General features: G+C 39.4%; 2 protein-coding genes across 5 annotated transcripts in view; one reads left to right on the forward strand and one right to left on the reverse strand.

Moving 5' to 3' along the window:
• Nucleotides 1–26,598, forward strand: part of LOC134540257 (myb-related protein B) — a 101,625-nt gene that overhangs the window by 32,707 nt on the left and 42,320 nt on the right. For all 4 annotated transcript variants that reach the window (XM_063382891.1, XM_063382892.1, XM_063382893.1 and 1 more), the window contains one exon: nucleotides 26,480–26,588. In XM_063382891.1, coding sequence (XP_063238961.1) covers nucleotides 26,480–26,588 — 109 coding nt within the window. The remainder of the gene's footprint in view (nucleotides 1–26,479; nucleotides 26,589–26,598) is intronic.
• Nucleotides 5,647–8,561, reverse strand: LOC134540173 (uncharacterized). Its single transcript, XM_063382728.1, has 2 exons — nucleotides 7,841–8,561; nucleotides 5,647–7,648 (listed from the first exon to the last, which is right to left on the reverse strand). Exons 1-2 carry the CDS (start codon nucleotides 8,001–8,003, stop codon nucleotides 6,024–6,026), a joined length of 1,788 nt encoding a protein of 595 aa, XP_063238798.1. The 5' UTR covers nucleotides 8,004–8,561; the 3' UTR covers nucleotides 5,647–6,023.

The following is a 26,598-nucleotide window of genomic DNA, read 5'->3' on the forward strand; positions in this document are numbered from 1 at the left end:
ACATAACGCATCCGTGAACAATTAATTGTTACAGCGCGAGGCAGTGTCCGCACTCAAGTACTCAGTACGTACTTGTGACCCGCGTACTTCACTTGACCTTGTGGTGTGCTGGAGTTGTTCGGACGTGTACAGTTCGAGACGAAAGAAATTGCAGGAGAGCCATCGTGACAAATTTACATTTAAAAAAAAAAGCCCCCAAATGATAGGACAGTAAAATGAAATCACCAAATAATGACCGTGTGGTACCGAGTCTTAAATTCATACATTTTCTTCACCACTGTACATCCAAGAGCTTAAACTGGTAGTTTCTTCCGAAACTTACTGAAAGCAAGTGTGATTTGAATAAAGTCAGACGTCATAACATGGACCTTTTTTCCTTCTGGCAGCGATTTAAGGGGAGAAGAAATTTCAATTTCTAATTCGAAACGTCGCAAATCCAGGTGCGACAATTTGCAATTCAAAAAAAAAGTGTACTGCCTGCGTTGGCAGTGCACTCGTGATTAAGTGCTCCCTCCCTTTTTTCCTCCTGTACTTTTCCTCTTTTTTTTTGTCTTGGCTTTCATGTGACCTTGTCGGATCATTCAAGGGCGAAGTTGGCGCTGTTTCATCTGTGTTTCTTTTATCTCTTCTCGTGGGAGTTGTTTTTTTTTTCTTCTCCAAGGTGGGCCGAGGCACGTGGTATGTGCCCCCCCCCAACCCACCTCTCTTGCTCCCTCTAATTTTGGTGGTACCATTAGCACGTCACTTGACATCACGTCAAGGGGCTTGTCTGTAAAGTCGGTTTACGGACGATAATTTTGCGTGGTAACGTCATAAGAAAACATTGATAAAAGATTGCATTTTTTTTTTAATTTTCGAATATTATTTACAGTTTTTGCAAACTTAATTTAAATAATTTGTTTAAATATAATCACGAACAATTAGTTAAAAAGCCCGCCTTAACCTGTTTGATAGTATAGAAGATTTTCTCGCAACGGTGCTTGGCCGGTTCTTGCACGCTCGGCTCGGGTGGAACGTGAAAACATTTCGTGCGTGCAGCTGGCGTTCATAGATTTATAAGACGTTATCTCGTCGAAAAAGAAATGTTGAAAGTAATGGCGAATGGCAGTGAACGGTAGTGAGTAAATGGGGAGATGGGGCGTAACTTCTTCGGCTAAGCGGTCGCTGTCGTGGGCCGAGCCTTAGAAGAACCTGTATCAATGGGCGGGGGAAGTCTGGGCAGGAAGGGGGAGGGGCGCGCACGCTTCAAGGTCATCTTGGTTAGCGCGCGTTGCGCGGAACGAAAGAAAGCTTCAGTCGCCGACAAAAGAGTCCTACAGTGTTGGCACCCGGAAATTTTGGCCAGTTTCGTTAGACCGTTGATAAAATATTCAATGGTTAGACGGACGGGGTATTTCGCAGCTGTTCGTATTCTCCGTTATGCGTGCGTCTTGACGGATAATGTGGCCAACACGACGTGTAGACGTCATTCTCTCGTTTTTACTTGTGTGATCAGAGGCGCTGCATTGGCGTTAAGTACAAAAAAATCAGTAAGTTACTTAAAACAATAATATTTTACTTAATGATAATATTATTGTAAAATTTTTTGCTTCAGAACAGGTGCGATGACGTCACCGTTTTCTGGGATTTTAGATTTCTGACGTAAAAAAATATATATGTTCAGAACATTATTGGCACACGTGAATTGCGTTTACGTGAACCACAAACGTGTGAAGAAACATCATCGTAAATTTTTATTCATATTATTATCAGTTTGTAGTCATGGTAGAATTATTGCATATCTTTCTGTTACATTTACATACGTAATTTATTTTACATGTGGTGGCTAATCAGGGTATCCCAGCGCATGCTTTTTTCTTTCTTGTCACTTGTGAAATGCACATTATTAGGAATTCCTGACTGAAAATTCGCCGCATGAATAGGGTAGCGATCCCTATTGTTTATAATAATGGTATTATGCACTGATAATTAATTCACCACGATCTTCTTATTGAATTAAACCTTAGTAGAAATAACATTTCGTGAAGCAAAATAGTTTGTTTTCAGATCCTTGCGTTTTTTGTTTGTTTTCTTATACCTTACAAACTATTTTAGTTTATCGCGCATCTCAGATAATATGGACACTTTTATTTAATGTCTGCTAAATGACTTTTTCAAGACAAGGAGGTGTCGTAAAAATTAAAATACTTGTTACAATATGTTGCAAGTTGGAACATGTGTGAGAGAGGCTAAGTTGAATTTCGTGCAGTTCTCGAGAATAGCTTCTTTTTATTACAAGATGCTCATGTTATGCATTTAGCTTCAAATATTATACGTGTACAAAAGTAAGTTTATAATATTTAATTCTAGATAACAGCTCTCTCTCTCTCTCTCGGTGTTAGAAAGCTAGGATGTCCACATTCTGGAAAGTCAGGAAAGGTCGGATTTTACTTGAAATCCTGGCAATCGTTGAAATTCTTTAGTGATATAATTATTTCGAGAAGAAAATTGTAATGCTGCAGTCTGCCTTCACCTAAACTGTAGAAGCTTTCTTTTTTTTTTTTTTTTTCAGATAGTATTTGTGCTTGGTCGTACTATAAAATTGCGTAGGCTAAGTAATGTTTTGTTTGAAAGAAAGTGTAGAGAGAACTAGGATATCAGTGGGGATTATAGAGGCTGGATAATCTTTATTTCTTTTCAGAAAATTTCAACGTAAGTATAAATTATTTTTTAAAAAAAATGTGCATGAGTCTTTTCATTTCAGCACTTGCCAGTGATGTGTAAACATCTCACCTTGTAAACGAGCATCCACGTAAGTTCTCATGTTGTTCATGTTGCAAATAAACTTATAATACGAAACTCTGGACATGGCATTTAACGTAGAATTATTTAATCGAATGCCGAGCGTTATATATAGAGACCGGAAAAATTCGAGAATTCAATTAACTTCAGGATAGACTCCAATATCCTCTACACACTCGGGCAAATGCCAACTATACATTGGCTGCTGACTTGCAAGTCGTCGTCGACTGGTGGGTAACCTGTGATTCGACCCTTCTATGAGCGAGGGACTCTTAATTGGCCCTCAGTCCTCCAGATTAACAGTGAACCAATGGCAGAAGCCGCACTAAGGTATAATTATTTGAATTTTAGCATAACACGAAATGAACCCGCGAATTTTTCAGGTCTCTAGTTATATATAATCTGATGAATAAAATAGTCGCTTTTCAAATAACAAAATTTCTGGATGCGAATCGCACACACACTTTCTGCTCCCGCCGCTAGAATTCGCTGCCTGAATCGTAATAAACGTTGCTTGCCGCCATTAGCAGCACGAAACATATAGAAATTTTAAACTCTACCACTGTGTTACTGAGCCTCTTGGCAATTTAGAAGGAGAATACGTATAATAATCTAAATGCCAGCTGTCTGAGATATTTTGAAACTTGTTATTATTTTTATTATGACTATTTTAGGGTAGTTAAACCATCATAAAAGTTTCATTTGGAACTCCAATACTTTATTTGCATGTCCTCTAATGTTTACGAAAGTGTCTATATACGGGTTCATGTCCGTCATCTTATGTGTCACATTTCCGTTCAGTGACTTTCGTTCCAATTTAAGAAATTACTCGTACGAAATACCGTATACCGAGAGCGAAGATGTTTACACGTCAGAAAATAGTCAAAGAAATTTTATTACAGATTTGTAAGACACGGCTGTGAAAGCAAACGCATAATATCACCGGTGAACGCCGGCTGCACGCACGAAAAAGCATGACTCATTGTCACGTTCCGCAGGTTTTGGCGGGCTTTTCAAAAGCATCAGATTCGTGAATTTGATTTATGATTTCAATTTCATCGTTTTAAATTAACACTTCATTAACATTAATTTGATTTAAGAGGCCGTGTCAGTAAATTTTTATTTCCAATATTCTGGTCTAGAAGTTCTCTCTTTTAACAGTGAGATTTAGTGGCTTATTCAACCGAAGTAACTGTAACCTCAGCGCGTGATAAAGCTACTATACCGCCAGATTACTCGACGAAAAATGTATCTGGTTCCTCGACAATCTGAGAGGATGACAATCTGACCGGCGGCTCACTAGGAAATTGCGGATGCAGGGATTCAGAATCAAGAAATCTCACATTTACAACTGTAGTATGAGTCGTATCTAAAAATTTTAATACTTTAAATGTATCGGAATATAATTAATCTTCAAACATTGGTAATTATTCTTTATCTGGATGTAATATTCCGTGAAAAATAATGTTAGTTGACATTAAAAAGTGTACGAAATTCATAGTGTAACGTTTTAAAAGGATAATACCTAAATTCTTATGCTTAGATATTGCATATGCATTACACACAATCTAAATACAATCTCACTTAAGTCAGACTACCTAATTTTTTACAATGCACCATCATACAGTTTAACAGAGGTAGGAGAACCTCTTATCGATGTTGTTTCAAAGAATTCTAAATTTACAAATATTACTATTTATCTTATTATGATATTTATCTTTATGAATAAGAATTTACAAAAAAAATTAATTGATTACATTACACTTTAACATTACAAAAGACTAAAACACTAACAAAACTTAGTTTTATATATTGCTGTAGCATATTAGAAGACGAAATAACTCACTAGACTAACATTAAGAGGGCTGTATCACAAATTTACTTTACAGAGGAGAAAATATCTTTTAAAGATATTTCATTACCTCATTGATTACATAATACTGCCGTTGATGTGATCGTAGATATAAAGTATTGAAAAATTAGATTTCATTATGTTTATGTAAATATTTAGAAAACGTTATTGCTTATAGATGCTCATTATTTAAATAATAAAGAATCTTTTACTTTTATGTACTGGACAAACAAAATACTTATAAGTTAATAAGCTTAGTTGAATAACATCTTCAATTTGTATTGAATTCAATGTACAAATTGAAAATCATGTACAATGAATGCAACTGATTGAATTCAATAAATATTTGATCTTGTGAAACGGCCATAATGGTGATGCAGATAATTATAGATACTCACATGCATTTTGAGAGTCCTTATAAAGCCTATTACAATTCTATAAGTATACATTAAAATGCTTTTAAAATAGACATGTGTAATATAATTAAAACTTGTTTAAATAAGATCATAAAAAAAATGAAAATCATTCAACAGTAAGTTATGTTTTATAAGATTTTAACAAAACACACATACCATAAGAGAATATTAATCATGCCACATAATTCAACACAAAATATTCATTCCAATAGGCGCTACGTAAAAATAACTTCTATTTTTATGCTGATAACTTTGCATTGTTTTATATATATCATTATTTCTAACTTTTAATATTCTCCACACATTAACTGAAATTAAGTATTTTCAGAGCCTTAGCAAATGTTGGTCTGTACCACATACAGTTCGTACGATATCTCTACGTGAAACACATACCGTTCATTATTAGTAATTTCAATTATATTTCCATGAACATAATGAAATTAGTATAGGGCCTAGGTTGTTCACTGTTGAGTACTTCTGAAGTATTTTCATTGTGAGTTAACATACATACCAAATGCCATTCTTCCAGTAAAGTTACAAAGAAGACAACAAGATAATATATGTATAATATATATAATATGTATAATATAGGGGAGACCGGGGCTGGTTGTAACAGTTTCGCTATTTTATTTTTTATCTGATCATGGATAACATAAACGGCACTTCTGACTGAGCTAACTTATTCAGTAGTTATTCTACTTTTACAAAACAATTTTTACATAAATTTTCCTCTAGCATATTTTTCTGTACAAATCTAAAACCTCGGAGGTGTAAAGTGTTACAACCTGCCCCGAGGCGGGGCTGGTTGTAACACACATTGGGGTAGGTTGTAACAACATTACTACAAGGTAAAATATAATTTTTACTGGGATTACTTATAACAAATTACTACTTATACAATATATTTCAACAAAAATTATTATTTTTTCACTTGTTTAACTTCAGTTTGTCAAATATTAAATGAACAGTGGTCCTCACTCAGAGATTTCATCTGATTGGCAATTATGACAAATATACATTTTAGATTTTTTTGCACAAGAAAAATGCGACCATAACTGGCAGTTTAGACAACGAACCCACTCCTCTCCTGGTTTGCTTGTAGGGAATGATTCCAAACACACTAAACAAAAGCACTCGCTTTCTTCCTCTGATGAGCTGCACTCTGCTGATCTTCGTTTTAGAGAATGTTTGGGCGTGGATTTTGCAGGCATGCGCGTTTGTGATACATTCCCTTTTATCTTAATCAAGCCTGGTGTTCCTCGTTTCGCAAATTCTTCTTCAATGGCTTTCTTCTCTGGAGTATCCGTCAAAATGGCACTTTTCCTGGTCTTTCTTCCTCCTTTCCTTTTCCTTGGAGCGACTTTAGGAAGAGGTAGAACCACTTCTGGAGAAAACTTCTCTGGTGTGTGGGAACAGTTAGAAAATGATTGAACTGGTGTTCCTTGTGAATCCCTGGACACATCGTGTGAACAACTTGGTGCTAAGTCTGGATCAGGCCTGTCTGTCACAAACGAAGGAGCGAAATCGGCATCCTGAAATATTTCCCTATTATAAGGATGTATTCCACATTTCTCAAATCCTTGTTGGATATTTCTTGGCGTTGTGGCAGTGGGAAAAGCTATCTTTAAGATTGAGGTAATATCATAGATTGACATAGGCTTAACTGTGCTCTCTGGTGTTTTGTTGTTCCTCAACCATGCATCCATTGCCATATTGATCTGTTTTTTGAGTGGGGCAAAAACACTTCGATCAAGTGGCTGAAGGCGATGAGTGCAGTGAGGTGGGAACGATAGCATTACAATGCCATTTTCTTTGGCAAAATCTAAACAGTTAGGAGCTAAATGCGACTGATGATTGTCTAGAAGGAGGAGGATAGGTTTCTCTGGGCTCGAACGAATACAAGAAACAAAATGCTTAAGAAAAAGCAAGAACTCTACCTCCGTAGTCCAGCCAGACTTATTTGCAGCACCTATACATCCAGTTGGACCATCTCTGATGAAGTGATCATAATACCTTACCCTAGGAAAAATAAACATAGGAGGGATAGCATTTCCAGCAGCATTTACTGCTACAGTTAGAGTAACTAACTGCCCTCGTTCAGATGATGCCATTGCTCCAATTTGTTTTACCCCCTTTCTTGCTACGATTTTTGAAGGATTCTGGACAGTAGTGACCCCGGTCTCATCTACATTCCAAATGTCATTAGCTGTGAAAGAATGGCGATCATAAACTTCAGAGAGTTTGTCAAAAAATTTGGAAACGTTGGCACGATTAAAACTAGAAGCCCTTCCCAAACTAGTTGCCTCTGGAGTCCGAATGGAAAGGTCTGGGTGGCGCTTTAAAAAGGAAGAGAGCCAATCTGCACCTGCTAGTTCTTTGTCACTCCATGTGTTTGGCATGGGAACATTATACTTCTTCCCACATAAGAATGCAAGATGACGTACATCACGTGGAGTGAGTCCAAAATATATGTCAGAACATGTTTTTATGTAGGAAACAAGAGCGATCTCTTGCAAAGGTGTAAATACCTGTCTGTTCCCATAATAACCAGCCAAAGGTTTCCACTCCTCTCGAAAATTAATATCGACTGCATTTAAACCTGAAACAATAGAAAAACCATACAGGCCTATGTTAATTTTGCTCCTGTTTTCACATAAGAAAATCTAAACTACGCAAAACCATATTTTTGTACTAATACAATAAAAAACGTTTACAACCCATTGTTGAGACGTATTTATGTTATAAATCAAGCAGATGTAATTAAGAAAATTCATTAATGAATGCAACTTACGTTTGTTTTTCTTTTTTATGTACCTCCCAAGTGTCACATGGCAGATGTTGTACGTTTTCGCAGCATGCCTAACAGATCTTCCTTCTCTTACAACTTCAGCTGCTTTCTCCAACATGTCAATAGAATATTTTCCTTTGTCGGTTTTTGTTTTGTAGTTACGCATCTGAAATTAAAATTTGACTGGAAGTTATTAATTACATCTACAAGATAAAACCGTTTAAAATGTATTTTTTTTCTTTCATAAAAGACTTAAAAGGAACAATAAATTAGGTAAACGTGGTCACGGGGTAGGTTGTAACAGTACGTGGGGCAGGTTGTAACAGATTAATTTCGCTGTTACAACCTACCCCATGTGACATCATTATAGAAAACATTTAATTTTACCATATAGTTTGTATTTGTTTCCAATGCCAACAAAACATATCAGAACCTAAAGCTTAGGAGATTATTTTGCCCCGAAGACATTTTCTAAACTCCCTATACATTACGTACAATACGAATGTCAGTCAAACAAACAATATTTACTTACCTCGTCCAAAAACAATTTTTTCCTTCTTGTCGCCAGTGAAATCGTCCGACTGCCACAGTGTTACCACTCGCACTGAAGGCATCATAATGTGCCTTGATGGCTGAAACGATGATACGCTCTTGTGGCTGGTCGTGGAACTATTCGCCCTGTTACAACCTGCCCCTGTTACAACCAGCCCCGGTCTCCCCTATATAATATGTATGTAGTACCATATTTTAAACCCCTATTAAATGAATAATAACTCAATCTCTTTTCTGGACTATTAAGTAATAGTTTTTGAATACTGTTATTTGTAACTTAAATAAAATGACAACTAACAAATTAGTAAAATATATATTTACGTGCGATATAGTGTGACCGTTTTACTTGGACGGCAAACGAATATAATAAAATGTCTATGACAATGTTAACTTTACTCATTATTATGGGAAGAAACAAAATGGGCAGATAAGCATATTCTACGCTGACATTTAAAAATGCTCAATTCAAAATGAACATTTCTTCCCGATGACAAACAAAAAAGTTGTATGGTCGCGAATAATACATTCGTATGGCGTCACATCAGCGGAATATTCCCTTGGCATAAATGTGTGAAGTCTGTGACACAAAAACAAATGAACGAACAGCTTTTTTTTTATAGGATGTGCAATCGGAGACCCTTGGGGTGGTTGAAGAGTGTCAGGTCGGTCGCCAGACCAGATAGTAAAAGCTCAGGGGCTTAGGATAGAAAAGGCCTATCTCCAAATTATTAAGTATAAATGTTGTCATGAAATAGTTAAAGACTTGATTACAACCAGGTTTTTAAACCCATCATGATCATGAAGACACTGATCGGAAGGTAATGTACAATACATTTCAATGGCCTTTTCAGTTTTTGCTAAATAATTATAAATATAAGCGAAATTTCACTGTATCTGGACAAATCAAAATATTGATTATATTTTTTTCATCACAGAAATAATATATGATATGATAACTAAATTTGAAAAAAGCGGTTATGTTAAATGTATTGTATACTTTCAGTAGGCAAAATTTCTGGCCCCTACCTCTTATAGACTTTGAGAAAAACTGCCTTTTAAAATAACATTGATATAGATAGGAGCGCAAATTTGTGACACGGCCTCTTAAGTTTATTTCTAAAACAATTCTTCTGTTGAAGATTTTTCATTTGCCCAGAGTCCTTCAGATAAACTGTGGCCCAATCACTGAAGCAAAACAATGTCAAAAGTATTTGGACTCTTATCCTATCGCGAAATGAATCCGCGATTTTTATAGGTCTCTACCTATTACTTATGTGGATTTTGGCGGGTATGTCCGTCGGAAGTCTATTCCGATATGTTTCGGATTACCTGGGATACTATCGTTGCTAGATACGTCACCCGCCGGCCGTTACAACTTCGCCACGTGCGTGTCGAGGGTGCTACAGAAGGGGCGGGTGAGAGCGGGGGCGGGGCTTGTGGAAAGAGGGTGGAGGGGAGTACAATGGGGTTGGCCCTGGAGTGTGGGCACGTGCTGGCGAGCCCACAGCTGCTCTCCGCGTGGGAGGGGGAGGGAGGGATACGTTTTGATAGGCGCGCATTGTCGCCTCCGCGTATCGATCCATCGACACACTCGCATCGCGCCGCGCGCCATCTGTCAGCCTGCCCGTGAATCGCGTGGAAGTGCCGCCGGCAGCCATTTTGTCTTGGCTTGCAGCACGGGCACGCTGATCGTATTTTGTGGACTCGCGTTGAAAACTACATTCATGGAATTGTTACGTTGATAATTTTATAACCAGGGTTTCTTCATTCTGGAACGTTAGGGAATTTATTTGAAATCTTGGGAAAGTCATGATTAATTTACTTTTTTTTTTTTTTTGTTATATAATCCTAGGTCAGATATGGGAAGGGTGGAGACTATTTTCGTTATTTCTTTAAGAAATCCGTAAAATAGTTGAATTAGTTAAAAATAATAGTGAGGAAAATTTGACATTTCGTCGTGGAAAATCAGGAAAATTGTATTGCAGATTTATATGGACTTCCTGTAGAATAAAATTTTAAGAAATTAATTTTACCTTGACATTATAATATTTAAAATGATTTTTTTTCTATTGTAAGGTTTTTTTTTTTGTTTTTTTTTTTAGAGTTGAAGGTCAAGGTGGTTTGAGAAGGAAACGTGCAACTCTATAACGCTTCAGCTGATCGATGTTTTCTAGTATCGCGCAAAACTTTTACAGTTTTCTGTAAACTAACATAATTAAATGTTTAGAAGACTATGGCCGTATTAAATTTAATGTTTTAATTTGCAAGAAATTGTTTTCCGTTTATACTAAAACAAATATATATATATATATATATATATATATATATATATATATATATATATATATATATATATATATATACACACACCATAGATCTATGGATATCAGTTAAAACTTGTGCGGGAAAAAATATTTGGTCGTAATATGTTCGAGGGATAACAAGAAGAAAAGCAGTGTCATTCTATCTTCAGAAAACTCCCAGTGGTCTTCGCAATTTTTTTAATCATTTGCCGATTGTTTCTTCAGTGTTGCAGGCCACACTGTATCGAACATATATCACCATTATCATTCCTGTAAAAAGGTTTGTAAATCGTTATCCTGCACAAGTTTTAATATCATTACTTTATATTTTCCATCTAGTATTTAACAAAATATTTATAAAATACATTTCTGACACTAATAAGTTGAGTGGAAAAATTATATCAAAACACAACACAATGGAAGTATTAAATTTTATCTTTGACATCAGAATACGAGTTTAGGACGGTAAGACCAATTTACAAGAAAAGAAATGTATAACATTTGAATTGGACACCGACACAATTTTTCTTAACCAGTTAACTAATATCTTCTTTTTAATGACGGATACCTGCTGAAGCAATACTAAGTAATTTTTTTTATAGGATATCGATCAACCTATTCATTAGGTGTGACGTGATAATCTTCATTTTTGAGAAAAGTTAGCCATATAAGGTTAAAGTGTTGCCAAAAAAATTGATGCTATGGACAGGGTATGAACTCAGAAGTTTGTAAATGTTTTGCTAAGTCTCCGCTATATTCCTTTATGTCCCAGGGTAAAGGCTACAATTAAGTCAAACACAGAACGTAAGATTTCGTTGCGCTTTTCAATATTTCGTTTGTTCAAAATATTTTCCATTCCGTTTAGAGTAAGTAAATGTTGAAAACGCACCCAATAATACGCAGATGGAGTTTATTAAATCACATTTAAATACACATTTGAAGCATCTATTTTTTAAAATAATAAAGCTGTAAAATTAAGCATATTGAATACTCTGTATAGTTGTCTACACTCTTAGTTTTACTGAACGAAAATTTTATTTATCTATTATTTGTATGTACTTCTAATGGGTTAGTTATTATAATGAGCTAAAGTCAGCCAGTGTTTTGTACTTTTGCAAGCGTATGTAATTTACTTTTTAAAAATTTAATTGAACATTTAATGCAGTTTTTTGGACATACGCCATTGCAGTTTTGCACTGTTTGTCATGGAAAAAATTTCGAAAATCAAAAAAATAAACTAAAAACAAAAATAAACTGCACTGGCGTATGTCCATAAAAAACTGTGTTAAATCAAAATTAACAAAAATAAACTGCACAATGGCGTGTATCCAAAAAAAATTACTGAATTAAATCAAAATTCCCCATTGCATGAATAATTTAAAGAACGTATGTAATTAAACATGTTAATTTTGATAAATTGTTGTGTGTATTGATACAACCCAAGAGGTCGTGGACAGGGGTTTTCTCCAACTGGTCTTGTCCAGGGTGTCCACAAGGGAAAAAAAAAATATTGCGTACCAACTTAGGCGAGAAAAAAGTACTAGATTTGAAAAAAAAAGTACTAAATTATTTGTTATGGTTTCAACAATTTATGAAGTTATAATGAAATTGCAATGCTCTAACTTAAATATCACACCACACACACACACACACACATACATTCCATAATTTTTTTTTTTAAAATATAATTACGCTTAATAATGAAACATACTGGAGTTACTGTAGTATTATTATATAATAGGGAAAAAAAAAGGTACTAGATCTGAACGTGAGAGTACTAGATCACTTAAAAAAAAAAACTTATAAAAGTACTAGATCTAGTCCGAAAATACTAACTGTGGACAGGGGCGTAGCCGAGGTGGGGGGGGGGGGGGTTTAGGGGTTCAACCCCCCCCCCCCTCCTTTAGCACCAAATCTTTAATTAATTTCTTATTCATCACTCAAACAAATTTCATATTAAAATTTAATAAAAAAAAATTACCATCACAATATTTAAATTTAAGTACCGAAAACTGCTAAAATAGCACTATTTTACACCTTAAAAATGCACATTTTCCCGGGGGAGGACCTCCGGACCACCCTCGCTTTAAACCCGGGGGGGGGGGGGGGGAGGGAAGAGCCGTGCTTATTAACACACCTCCCATACACAAATCCTGGCTACGCCACTGACTGCGGACGCCCTGGACTCTTGTCTAAGGACGCCGCGAGATGGGGCTCCGGAGTTGCCAGCGCCGGTCCCCGGGAGCTGTCCCAGGGGGGGGTCGCGTGTTATCATCTCCCGCCGAGCGAGCGCCCTGCTATCTCGCGACGACTGTCTCCGGGGGGGGGGGGGGGGATATCGTGTTCGGTTGCGTCCCACGGCCGCCGGCCGGGGGTTGTTATCGTGGTGGGCGTGTCCCCAGGCGTGCACACCGGGTCTCTCCCCCCCTCCCCCCCCTCCCCCTCCGTCTTGTCAACAGGCACGTCGTCCGCAGATTGCACCCGATAGCCATCTCCGTCCGTCACGCGCTTTGCCTTGTCCCACGCATTCACCCCACCCCAGTGGCGTAGCCAGGATTTGTGTATGGAGGGCTGGTGTTAAGAAGCATGCCCCTTCCCCCCCCCCCACCCCCCGTATTAAAGCGGGTACTCCCCCCGGGAAAATTTTGGATTTTAAGGTGTGAAATAGTGCGATTTTAGCAGTTTTCGGTTCTTAAATTTAAATATTGTAATGGTAAATTTTTTTATTAATTTTAATATGAAATTTGTTTGAGTGATGAATAAGAAATTAATTAAAGATTTGTGGTGCTAAAGGGGAGGGGGTTTGAACCCCTAACCCCCCCCCCCCCTGGCTACGCCACTGAGTCCTCACCCCGGGTCAGGCGCAGCCGTCCGGAGTGGGGGACTCTCGATGATTTGACAGTAGACCGTAGAATGGGATTTGTGTATTTTGCGCTCGTTCTCGTATACCATCATCAGTGAAGTTTCTCTACCTTGTAAGTAAAATGTACCGTAGGTTAGGTTTATGTCTGGTAGATAAATAAAATCCTAAGGAAAAAATCGTGTGGTGGTGGTGGTGGTGGTGGTGGTTTTCATTGAATCCTAGAAAAAAAATTCGTGTGGTTTTGGTTTTCATTGGGGACGCACCACAACGCCGAACGTACAATAACGCCGAATGCAAAATTGACTACAACGCCGACAGCTAGAAAACTACTGTGTACCACAACGCCGAAAAAATGTCATTGCAGGACCGCCACAAAGGTTAGGTTAGGTAAGGTTAGCACACAAATTCATTCAGTTGTTTTTCATTTTGCTCCTGTGGCGCCCGCTACCCGCAGCAACATTTTTCGGCGTTGTGGTACACAGCAGTTTTCTAGCTGTCGGCGTTGTAGTCAATTTGGCATTCGGCGTTATTGTACGTTCGGCGTTGTGGTAACGACCCGTTTTCATTCGCACGTCTAGGTGATCGTAAATAATATGAAATTTGGTTTATGTTAGGCCAGCGACATTAACCCTTTCAGCAACACTTGGTCAATTCCTAAGAAATACCTACTTTCATTTTTTTTGATGTAACTAAACTATATTTTCGAATTTTTGTGTGGTAATAGTCTTACGCTATAATTATAATAATTTTGCAATAATTGAAGTAAAATAATATTTATTTCATAGCCAACGTATGGTATTCACCAAAATGTTGATACACCTTAGCCCATACATTCAATGTTTGATAAACTCCATGCATCATTGAGATATGAATTATCCACGTTAGTAAACGAATAATCTGAAAGAAAAAAAGAAGGGCTTTAAAAAAATACTCAGGGATCGTGAACAAGTATAATTTCCCCCAAAATTGTTTTCTTATTTTATTTTTCTTTCTTCCGTTTCTGTTTTCCCGTCGGCGAAACAGGCACGAAGAAGCTGCGAACTTGGAATGTGTTCCGGTACTGACCGGGTGTCTGTGAGACGAAAGTCTCTCTCTCTCTCGCTCTCTCTGTCTCTCTCTGTATCTCTCTCTCTCTCTGTTTCTCTCTCTCTCTCTCTCTCTCGCCGCTTACCAAGAGCGCCTCCTGTACCACTTCCTGCGGAATGAAACCGCTGATTTCTCGCGGACTTTGGCCGTGGGGAAGCCTTCATTTCACAGACGAGAGAGCCACACCCGAAGTTCATGCTCGCTTTTTTTCCCCCGTTCTATCTCATTGTATTAACCTGTGTGGCATTAAATTTTGTTTTCGATTAGGATAGGTTAGCTACATTATAAATACTTTAAAACATTGTTGATGGTTGGTTATATTAGGTAAGTATAGCTACATTACTGTAAAATCATTTTATGGTTGCTTAGCAAATAACTTTTTAATATGTAGCTATCCAGCGCTAGGTAAACCGTTTACATGATTTCACAGTCTTTAATGTAGCTGTCCTAACCAAATCAACCGTCCACAATGTTTTAAAGTATTTATAATGTAGCTAACCTAACCTAATTGACCATTAGTTGAGTTACAATGAACAAAAAAAAAACTAAGATGCACGTTCGGCCGTTTGGCTCTCTCGTCTGTGAAAAGAAGGCTTCCCTTTGGCCGTGCGCTGGTGCGAGAGTATTTTGTTTTCTACCTTCTTCGGGGCACTCCCCTCCCCCCTCTGTAGTCTTTGCCGGTGCATATTCTGTCTCACGTGACTTGTCTCAAATTTGATAGATTTTTCAAAGAAGTAACCAGTGCTCTCTACATATCGTTCTCTCAGCTGTTCACTGTCAACAGTGTTCGCAAATAAAACATCGTTTGGTTGTTTCGCAAGTTACAATTGGTGAAATGTGCTACTCTTGGTAACTGTCAGAGATTTGAGGCAAGTTACATCAAGGTGTACAGCATTGGCGGATCCGGAAAGGGGGGGGGGGGGGCATAGCGGCATGTATACCCCCCTGAACCCTGAATAATTTCTGATTTTTCATAATCATAGTTTTCCAAAATTACCAAAGTATTATTTTACTGCAGTGCTATATATAATAGGACGTTTTTGAACCTGAAATCAAATGCACACGACTAAATAAGAACTGCAAAATTATTATTCAGCTTCCAACCCACTGTGAAATAAAGCAGCAAGCTAATTGAGACCACCCTAAACTTACTGTTCGGTATTTCAATTCTAAATAAACTAAAATTTATTAGAAAAATAAAAAATTATTTGGCCCCTCCCTGAGCCTCATTCTGGATCCGCCCCTTGGTGTACAGGTCACTAAGTCACAAAAAAGTAAGGAAACTGAATGGACTGATTACTATAGTCATGAGAAGGTTCCTAAATGAACATCACTGGTGCATTTGAGAGTTCGCTGAGGGCCGAAAAGTACTTTTTATTTTGGAATAAGTTTTTAAACTATATTTTTAGAAGAGTTAAAATGGCTAAAACGCCCGTTGCGTAATCTTCGTGTCAAGTTTTGACACGCAACGCCGCAGCTAATCCTGTTCACATTCCACTTTTTTTGGTTACGCAACCGGGGGCTACGTTACGGTCGTTTGCAACATACGGATACCTACCTCAAGGGCCTGGGCCTCGCCTCGTCAGGGGGTGTAGCGTGTTTCAGCGAGGCGGGATGATAAGCGCGACGCTCGCTGGTGCTTCTAGCGCGGTGTCTCCTCTGGACTGGCGCGCAGTCTTCTCGTCGTCACAGGACAACTGTGAGATCTGAGCGGCGACCGTAACATTACACGGCCGAGAAATGAAGATAAAGGGGTCATGCAAGTTCCTTAAGTGCTTTCAAGAATCTGTACCTGTTGTTTCACGCTTAAAAATTATCCTGAAAACATACGTTTTAGCCATTTTAACTCTTCTAAAAATACAGTTTATGAACTTAATCCTAAATCAAAAGTACTTTTCCGCCCTCAGCGAACTCTTAAATGCTTTTCGTGAGCAGACCCCGCTCGGATATCTTGAGCAGTTTTATAATCGCGTTGTTTTTCCTGAAGCTCTGCACACCGTGTGTGTGTCCGGGCAGGCGGAGCCCCTTACAAGTTGTATTTAGTTTGTTCCAAGGGGTTTTTGTCTGGCGAATAGCGACTGGGGAACTGCCCCCCCCCCCCCCCCTCCTACCCGACAGGAGAAGCCTAATATGTACATCAAGTTCTGTCCCTGCCCGAACACGCCCCGAATATCCACCTTCAGCCAACCTCGGGATTTGTTTCATTTTTGCGCAGGGAAAATGAATTCAAATATTAAAAGTGGTCGGTTAGGTTAGCTACATTAAAACACTTTAAAACACTATGGACGGTTAGTTAGGTTAGTATAGCTACATTAAAATAAACAGAGAAATGTAAATACATATAAATGAACCAGAGGGTTGGCCGAAGGTGAATATTCGGGCGTGTTCGGGCAGGGACAGAGCTTGATGTACATCTTAGGCTTCCCCCCCGACAGAGTGCAGGCAGTGTGACGTGGGAACGTGTAGGCGATCTAATTGGTTCCGGAAGTCCGTGAGTCGATCCATCGTACTCTGCGGTCTTGACTCCCTGCTGCCGCTTCAGGGGTGTGGGTGGGGGGGGGGGGGGTTTAACTCGCTTCCCGTCCATGGTTCCTGGGCCGGAACACAACCCCCCCCCCCTCCTACATTCCCTTTTTTGAGTCACGGCAGATGAGTCGTCCATCCGCCAGCCCGGGGGGGGAAAGGACTTTGTCCTTCCAGAAGACCTCTAGACACAGGATGCGACCACTTCCTCCGGGGCTTCATACTCATCCAGTGCTGCTGACTGCAACGGATCTTCCTTAATTATTACTTTAGACGCCTGTTTTTTTTTAAGGAATTTCGGAGATTTGTCTATGACAGAAACAAAAAAATACTGTGTACATCAGCGTTTCGCGCTTATAAACCGTTCGGCTGTGTCTGCTTGTATGGCACAATTTGTTTGGTCAATCCAATTTGGGATTACATCATAAAAATGACAGTTTTAAAGTACATTAAGACATTCAAGCGCATAACACAGATACAATTGCAGAAACTTATTTAAGTTTTTTTTGTATTAATTTTTTTGACGTGACAACGTCTAATATATCGATGAACGCCGGCTGCACGCACGAGTGTCCCGTTACGCTCATTGTCCCGTTACGCTGTGTCCCGTTACGCTCATTGTACGCTTGCGCCGCATCTATCATTTCATCAATGTTTTATGACGTCACGTTAAACTATCGTCCGTAAATCGACTTTACAGACAACCAATTTTTTTTTATTTACATCTGTGGGATTATCAAAGTATGTGTGTATTCTCTCGTCACTATATGAGTGTGTTGATTATTTATATTGCGTGAAATTTATCTTTGCTGGCACTGCGTCATGTCCGAGCTGTGGAATCCGCTGTGTTACCTGAAAGGAGGGGGGGGGGGGTTGTACGTGACAAGTCTCAAGGGGGGGGGGCTAGGGGACACGTGGACAAATTAAAATGATTTTATTTACATATACTATACACAGTTTTACTATACAAAGTTTTACAGTACAATTAAACACTCCAGCACACTGCTCTTGTTATCATATTTACACTTGTTTATAATTTTAATTAAAGTAATAGAGAGAAAAAACAGGGGAAATTGTTAATTAAAAGGAAAATTTAAAAAAAACAAAACTTCTTTTAAATTGGCACGTGGACGCGAGGTCCGGTTTTTTGGGTTTGTCCAGCCCGGGTCGTTACCACAACGCCGAACGTACAATAACGCCGAATGCCAAATTGACCGGAACGCCGATAGCTAGAAAACAGCTGTGTACCACAACGTCGAAATACAGTAACATCGAAAAATGTTGCTGCGGGGAGGGGGGGGGGGGGAAGCCACAGGAGCAAAATGAAAAAACAACTGAATGAATTTGTGTGTGTTTCTTAAATGTATCTCAACGCCGAAATACCACAACCTAACCTAACCTAGCCTTACCTAACCTAACCTTACCTAACCTATCCTTTGTGGCAGTCCTGCAATGACATTTTTCGGGGTTAATGTATTTCGGCGTTGTGGTCAATTCGGCATTCGGCGTTATGGTTTTCGGCGTTATTGTACGTTCGGCGTTGCGATAACGACCCGTTCAGCCCCTCGGGGGGCGCCGCTTCCGCCGGCCAGCGCCGAATCCCCCGGGTCAGAAGGAACCGGTTCAGCTGTGCGTGGGTTTCGGAAAGCCACCGCCACAGGGGCGAAGTCCGTGGACCCGCGCCCCCGTCCGCCCTGACCTGTTGCACCGAGCACTCTGGTGTCGCCCGCGCCGCCAGATAGCAGCGACTCCCGTAGGACTTCGACGGCCTCGCCTCGAGAAGCCCAAGATGTCCATCAAGTTCTGTGTCCCTGCCCGAACACCTTCCGCCAACCCTCGCGATTTGTTTTATTTTTTTGCGGAGGAAAAATGAATTAAAATATTAAAAGTGGTCGGTTAGGTTAGCTACATTAAAAAACTTTAAAACACTATGGACGGTTTGTTAGGTTAGTATAGCTACATTAAAATAAACAGAGAAATATAATTTTTTTTTCCTAACCTAACTAAAACTAAGTTGTTTTTGGAGGGCTCCGGGTTAGGGAGGGACCTAGGTGCGTCTCAGGCCGAAGCCTATACGCCTAGTCATGCTGGGATTAGCCATGCAGGGAGAGGGTCGCATGCATCATGTGCTAGGAGGGGATTGGCCAGCCATGGCAGCGATTGGCGCCATGACTAACTCCCCTCACTCTTAAATTCAGACTATAACTAGAGATAAGTTGGGCCCAGGTAAAACCTGCATAGACACCGGGAAAACCCTGGGCACATTCATGCGGGATGCAAATTGGCATGCATTACGTGTAGGAATTTACAGGAGACAGAGGATGGTCTGGATGAAGTGTTGGACAGAGTAGAAAAGAGTCTACCATGCGGGGGGTTGGGCACTTGGACTCGTGGTCCGCTTTGCTAATTGTCCAGTACTGGATATAGTGACCAGGGACGCAAGCGCCCCTGGTGGTAGAGTGGTTGCACTGACCAATCACTCCGCCGCCAGTCAGCACCTAAAGAACTAAGAAACTAGAAATATAAATATGTATATAAATAAACCGGAGGTTTGGCCGAAGGTGAATATTCGGGCGTGTTCGGGCAGGTACAGAACTTGATGGACATCTCCAGGCTTCCCGACGGCCTCGCGTTTGGCCGTCTGGACATGTCCTCGATCAGACCTTGTCCGTCATTGCCACGGGGGAGAAACTCTAATTACCGAGACTGAGACCTAGTTTTTTGAAGTAGTTATGGGTCCGTCCGCCAGATGGTAGTCTTCATAATAATATTGCTGACATAACTACATTAATTTATTAGGAGAAGTAATGTATAAGCTATTATCAGGCAAACGAACCAGTGGAAATTCACTCTATTTAGGTAGCCACTAATTTTGTGGTGTGTAATACAACGCGTTTTTGCACCTCATACTCCTTTATGTATTACATGACGGTTTGTTACAAAACAGCATTAAGTATTTTCGCATCTATTAAATTAGTTTTGCGCCGTCAAGGAGATAACTTAATTAACAAAAAAAACGGATTAACTAAAAAAAAAACTTTGTATGAGAACCTCTACTCCGATTTTTTATTTGCTGGTAGTTATGGGCCCGCCCAACAGATAGCGATACATGGTTTCAGTTTCCACTGTAAGAGTCGCACTTCTTTATTTCCCTCCTTGTTCTGTGTTAATTGCCACGCGCGTCTGTTTGCGAGTGCAGGGTGTCTTGAAGGTTACGCAAGTAACGTGACTGGAGAACTGGATGAAACTAAAGTCACTGAAAAGTCCCGAAAAAGAAAAGCAACTGTGCCCAGGGCAAAGGGAAGATCCAGAATGATGGGTCAGGGGAGGGCCAAATTAAATTTACTAATAAATTTTAGTACATGTGGTATTGAAATATTTAGTAAATTTTATTTGAGATTCCAAAATGTTCTGTTATCTGTAGCTCTGCAGTAGAACATTGCTTAAATAATTTTGGTAAACAATAATAAGGATTTAGGAGAAAATTAAAAAAATTGTTCAGGGAGGGGCCATGCCGCTATGCCCCCCCCCCCCCCCTTTTTTTTCTGGTTCCGCCTGTGGCTCAATGTTTCCACATTCTGGAAAGTCATTCAAGATGGAATTGGGTCAGGGACAGTCAGGGGAATTTTATTCTTTAATTTTCTGGAAAATTCATGGAAAACTTCCTGATTAATTTGATGGGGAAATGGCCATGCACCAATCTGCCGTCACCCAGACTGTGAAACTTTTAACTATAATGAGTTTAATTTTACTGTTTGTTGGATTTTTTTTTTAAGACTATAAGTGTCTATTGACAGTATTACCTCAGTTGTAGTCATTCTAACAAAATATTTAAATGCTAAATTTTTTTTATCTCATTGTGTGAAATAAATATACACACTCGCTGTGGTTATTTTAAAGTAAAAAAATATTTTTATAAAATAAAATCTTAGTTTGGACTTATAAAATAGTGGTAACCATAATTATATACCCAGTATTTTCAGGTCAAATAACGTTTTGAAAAAAGGAGTGTAGGTGAGAAATAACCATGCAATTATAATTTAGCACGTGACTGTTAATTTGGCTGGTGGGAGGGGGTGGGGGGTTCTACGATCCAGGGCCCGTGATGGAATGTGGGGGCCATGCGTGCAGTCTAAAGACGAGACGCGCAGCGCCCGGTGGTGTTGTTTCTCGTGTGAACGCACCTGGTGCGGCGAGCGGGCACGGACTTGTCTTCGGCGACCCCGGGTTGCCGGCTGGCTGGTTCCGGGGGAGAAGACAGCTGCCGCTTCGCACTGGGGTGACGTCATCGCCGCCGGAGCGTCGGGGGGGGGGGGGGGGGGGGGGGGGGCGCCGCACCGCAGAGCAGATGACGCGTCTTTTCAAGTGCCGCTTGTCAGCGAGGAGTATGACCGGTGTGAACAAACTGTCGGGCCGCGCGAAAATTATAGTTTACAAACAAACGTTTTTAATATATATATGTGTTTATGTAATTTCGCATTGTGACACCATTGTGTTTTATTTGTGTTCCGTTTAAGTTACTTTGAAACTGAAAACTAAGTACCCGAAAAAAGTATGAATTGGTAATTGTATTATTAACAGTTGGTCAATATATATATATATATATATATATTATTTTTGAGCGCCGAACGAACGTCATTGGAAACTTCTCGGTAAACCGACCAATTGTTTTTTTTGTTTGTTTTTTTAATTTTTTTAGAATTTTTTTTACATATTTTTTGGACGTTAAATACTGATTTTCAAGATGGCAGTGTGGTAAGGAACGTTTAAGCCTATTTCAGGACATTTCATAATATTTAATCAAATACTTTTTAATAAGTATTTTTAAGCTAATATTTTTTTTTTTTACATCGACTAAGAACAGCGATCGATCGAATCATTCAGTATACTAAAATTTTTGGAATTTTTGCTAATGTATTAGCGGAGATCACAGATTTTCAACATGGAGGCCAAGATAGCCGACAATATGGCGTACGCTACGATAGTTGGTAGTACACTGCACTCTATCGGGTAAAAAATAAACTAATATGATTGTGTACATATTCTAGTAGACGAAAACAAAATGGCGGATCCAAGGTGGCCGCCATGAATCCTAATGTGGAGGAAGGCCTTGTCGCCATTTTTGTTTACAATTATTTCATACACCGGGAATCGAACTGAGGATTTGGGATTCGATGATTTTATTAAATACTTTTCTTTCACTTTTCTTGGTTTATATATATTTTTTTAAAAAAGTGAAAATTCAGTCGTGGTGTCATTAGACTCGAGGTATCATATTTCATTCACATTACAAGTGGACGGTCATCCAAGATGTCGAAAATCCACAATCCGGAACCAACAAATGTTACGTGTTCTTAACATATTTTAGTTTTACTATTTTAATTTTTAATGAACATAATTTTCTTTCTGAATTGTTTATTATAACCCTTAGAAGTGAAACCTGCTTTAAAACTGCTACTTATTCATTGAAGTATTTTGATTAATTTTGACTAATTTTAAGTTTGCCATTATCTGCTATTTTACCAAATATTATCTTGCAAGCGCTGTTGATAGAACATTTATGTTGACATTAACTTTACAAACTTAGCACGTGAGGTACCCTCAAACTAATTAATAAAACTTATGCACCGAAATGAGGGATCGATTAACTAGACCTAGTTAATGAAGATTTAAATATTTTTTCGACTACGTATGAAACGTGTTTAGCATGAGTGTGTTGTGCTTCTTAGGTAAGAAAATTTAATGAGTTAACAAAAGAATCCGAAAAAATTCAAAAATATTAATTCGCAGTTTTCTTTTCGTTATAAACTTACATATGAACAGATTCTGCACTTGGTCCACGAATTATTTGAAGGGTCTCGGAGCAAGTGAGAAAAAAACACAACTTGAATAAATTATTAGCCTAAGACATCACTCTAGTAGTTAACAAACCTGCAGGTTGTACGTATGGGACTGTGTGTTGGAGTCTACAATCAATGAGGTCATTGAACCCGCTAGTTTTTTTTTTCTTCTAGTCCCTGACTATTGCATATTTTTTTTTTTATTCTCCCGGGTGTTTTTTGTTCGTTTGAGGATGCCGTGAAAAAAAAAAAGGTGCGCAGAATTATAATTCACTGTTGCCTTTATCCTTCCTCCCCTCCGTGAATCCAAGAAGGCCGGATCCTGTATGTATGTCCATCGCTGGCGACAGGAAAGAACTTCCCACGTGGCGGCTCTCTTTCCCCCACCAACTTCCCTCTTCCCCCTCTTCCTTCCCTTTTTGTGCCGGTTCCCTTTTTCACGTGGTCCTTTGTGTCGCCAGCAATCCCCTCCTCCCCCCCCCCCCCCCCCCAATCCCATTGCATGTCTGCGTACCCCGATAGCATCCGGAACAGTCCTGAGTGTGGGTTATCAGGCTTGGTGGATGTGTCTGTGCTTCGTGAAGGCCCTGTAAGATGACTGTAATGATGGTGATAATAATTGCTGTGGTTATGAAATGATAGATAATGATAATTAGGTATAAAATATGCAGTAGAGAATAGTTTCGTGAAAATTACGAAACTTGAAAAGTTAACAAAATTGGGCATTACACACTGATCAGATTGGTGCCCAACAATACTACTGGCAGTTTCATGACGTAATTATTAAATTATATATCTGATTTTTATCTAGGTGTAAAAATTCACACAGCAGTACGCGATATATATATATATATATATATATATATATATATATATATATATATATATAACTTAGGTACCTGTATAAAGTAGCGGTCGCAGGAGTAGTTTTGAATAAATTTCTGGTGGACGTCAGAATTTTTTTTAACGAAAACATTAATTTTAAACCATTTGTCTATTTTTCATCAATAGCGGGGAACATGAGCTTCAAAAGGATGTTGGAATCATTAATTTGGATGAAGAATTAAGGGAGATGTGACGTTGGCACAAAAAAAAAACACCTTTGAGAAATAATACATATGATGAATAATTGGTTCTCGCCATAATTGATTTCATTCCTGGAAACTGATTAGACAGCACAATTTGGATGCGAAACAATAGTTGAAATTAAATTTTCATAAAAAAAAATAGGACTGAATTAATATTTTCCCTAGTATTTTCTTAACGAAAATAACCAACTTTTCTATATTGCATTTCCCTACGGGCACTTGTTTCTCCGTGAATGGAAAATCAATCTCAAAGTCAAACAGTTATCGACTTTATGAAGGGTTACTTTAAAAATTTAAAACAGAAACGCTAATTTTTTTTAAAGCAAGCCCTATGAGTACTGAAATATTAATTATCTAGAAATCCTGGTGTTTGTCGTATTGAAAAGAAGGCCATGATTTTAATACCTTCCGTTGTCACACTTGAGGAAATTAAAAAAAAAAAAAAAAAATACGCGTGACTCTTTAACTAACAGATTGTATGTTCAGGATCAGCGCATTCTGGTGTCGTAAGCTGAAATTTCTTCGTTTTCTTTCGTTTTTTTTTTTACGCTATGTTTAGGGGCTTCGGTCTTTTGACGTACTTCGTGTCCCCCTTCCGAATATTTCGCTGACTTTTTTCATTACGTGATGGACGTTTTGATCCCCCGTCGCCCTTTTTTTTTTTTTTTTTTTTTCCTGATCACACGATTTTGGAATTTCTCGATCGTTCTCGGAATCGCGGCTTCATGGACCAGTTTTCTCTCTTATTTCTTTGTTGTTGTTGTTTTTTTTTTTTCGCTCTCTCTTCCTTGTTCCCCTGGTTTAGTGCCTCGGCGCTGCGGTGTAATCCGATATCACCCCCTACCCCCACCGAGGGACTCCCTGAGTCCGCGAGAAACTCGCCCCTTGCCGGGTGCGGCTCGGTCAGGGACCGGCGCCGATCACACGGTCCTGCCGCGGCGGCCCGACGAGTTCCCAAGATTCCTTGCGCCGTGTGGAGGGTGGGGGAAGAGGGAAGAACTAGTTTGACGACGGTCTGGACGAGGTTTTGGATGTCCTCTGCAGCATCATCTCGCATCCCTCCTCCCCTACCCGCCAACTCTCCCTCCCTTCCTTCCATGTCTCGCCACCTCCTGGTGTCCTGCCTGCCCCGTTGACCACTTTTCAGTCTTCGGTGTTCCAGCGCATGTGCCCCTATCGAAGAATTTGAGAGAGAGAGAGAGAGAGAGAGAGAGAGAGAGAGATTGGAACAGACAATGATTTATATAGGCCATAACAATATTATGTATATTGCAAATTTGCCATCATTGAAACATTTTCGTATACGCTTTCACAGGGGAAACTTGTTTTTTGTAGCAGCCAGTCGCCAATGCATTTCTGGCATTCCTTTTCAGCTACTTTTAACAACTTAGACGAAGCAAAAATAAAAATGTTAACGTATACATTTGTTATAGTTTTTTTTTATTAATATTCCAAATGAATTGATTTACAATACAATTTCCAGAGATCAAATTGAATATGTCACCGTTTAAAAGTCCCGGCGACTTGGCACTTCATGTGCATGAGGGTATAGCCTCTAGCACTTTGTTGCTGTAATAATACTAACAACCTCCACAATGAACGTAGATCTGGGGGGGGGGGGGGGGGTGCGCCAGGAATCGAAAAGTCCCTGACCGCTTGCGCTTGCGAAATGGGAATGATAAAACGTTATCCCCTCAGGCTCCCCAGGAAACATTACAGATTACAATTATTCCTGGTAGTCAGAGGGACCATCACCTCCTCCCACCCAGGTGACCTGGGTTGATTCCCAGGGGAGCTGAATTGTTGCCCCTTGGAAGGGCAGCCCTTCAGGATTTTTCTGGCAATGGTTTGTTTGTACAGCGACTGGAAGGGCAGCCCATCCAATTTCTGAAAACATGTTTCTTTAAGTGTTAAATAATCCTGAAATCTTGCCCCTTGGAAGGGCAGCCCATCAGGATTTTTCTAACAGTAGTGTTTTTGAAAGGTTGTCTGAATTGTTGCCCCTTGGATGGGCAGCCCATCAAGATTTTTCTGACAGTGGTGTTTTTGAAAGCTTGTCTGAATTGTTGCCCCTTGGATGGGCAGCCCTTCAGGATTTTTCTGACAGTGGTTAGTTTAGGTTATGTTAGGTTAGGTTAGGTTAGGTCACTTTACAAACTAACCACTGTCAGAAAAATCCTGAAGGGCTGCCCATCCAATGGGCAACAATTCAGTCGCCCCTGATTCCCGATGGGGTCAAAACCTTGGATTTTTTTTTCCTTTAAAGGCCCCTAATGTCGACAAGCCCTTGTAAAGCTTCATCCGTCCAGAAGGACAGACCTTGATGTGAATCCTGCTGCCTTGCTTTGCGCACACGAGGACGTAATGCTTGTGCTTTGTCCCTCCAGATGCCCGTCTGACAGCTCCAGCGATGACATGTCTGATGAATCGGGGCTTGAAGAGTCGGCTGTTCCTGTGCGCAAGACCATCAACAAGGGTCGCTGGAGCAAGGAAGAAGTGAGTAGTC

The sequence above is a fragment of the Bacillus rossius genome, chromosome 16, assembly GCF_032445375.1.
Source record: "Bacillus rossius redtenbacheri isolate Brsri chromosome 16, Brsri_v3, whole genome shotgun sequence".
NCBI lineage: Eukaryota > Metazoa > Arthropoda > Insecta > Phasmatodea > Bacillidae > Bacillus > Bacillus rossius.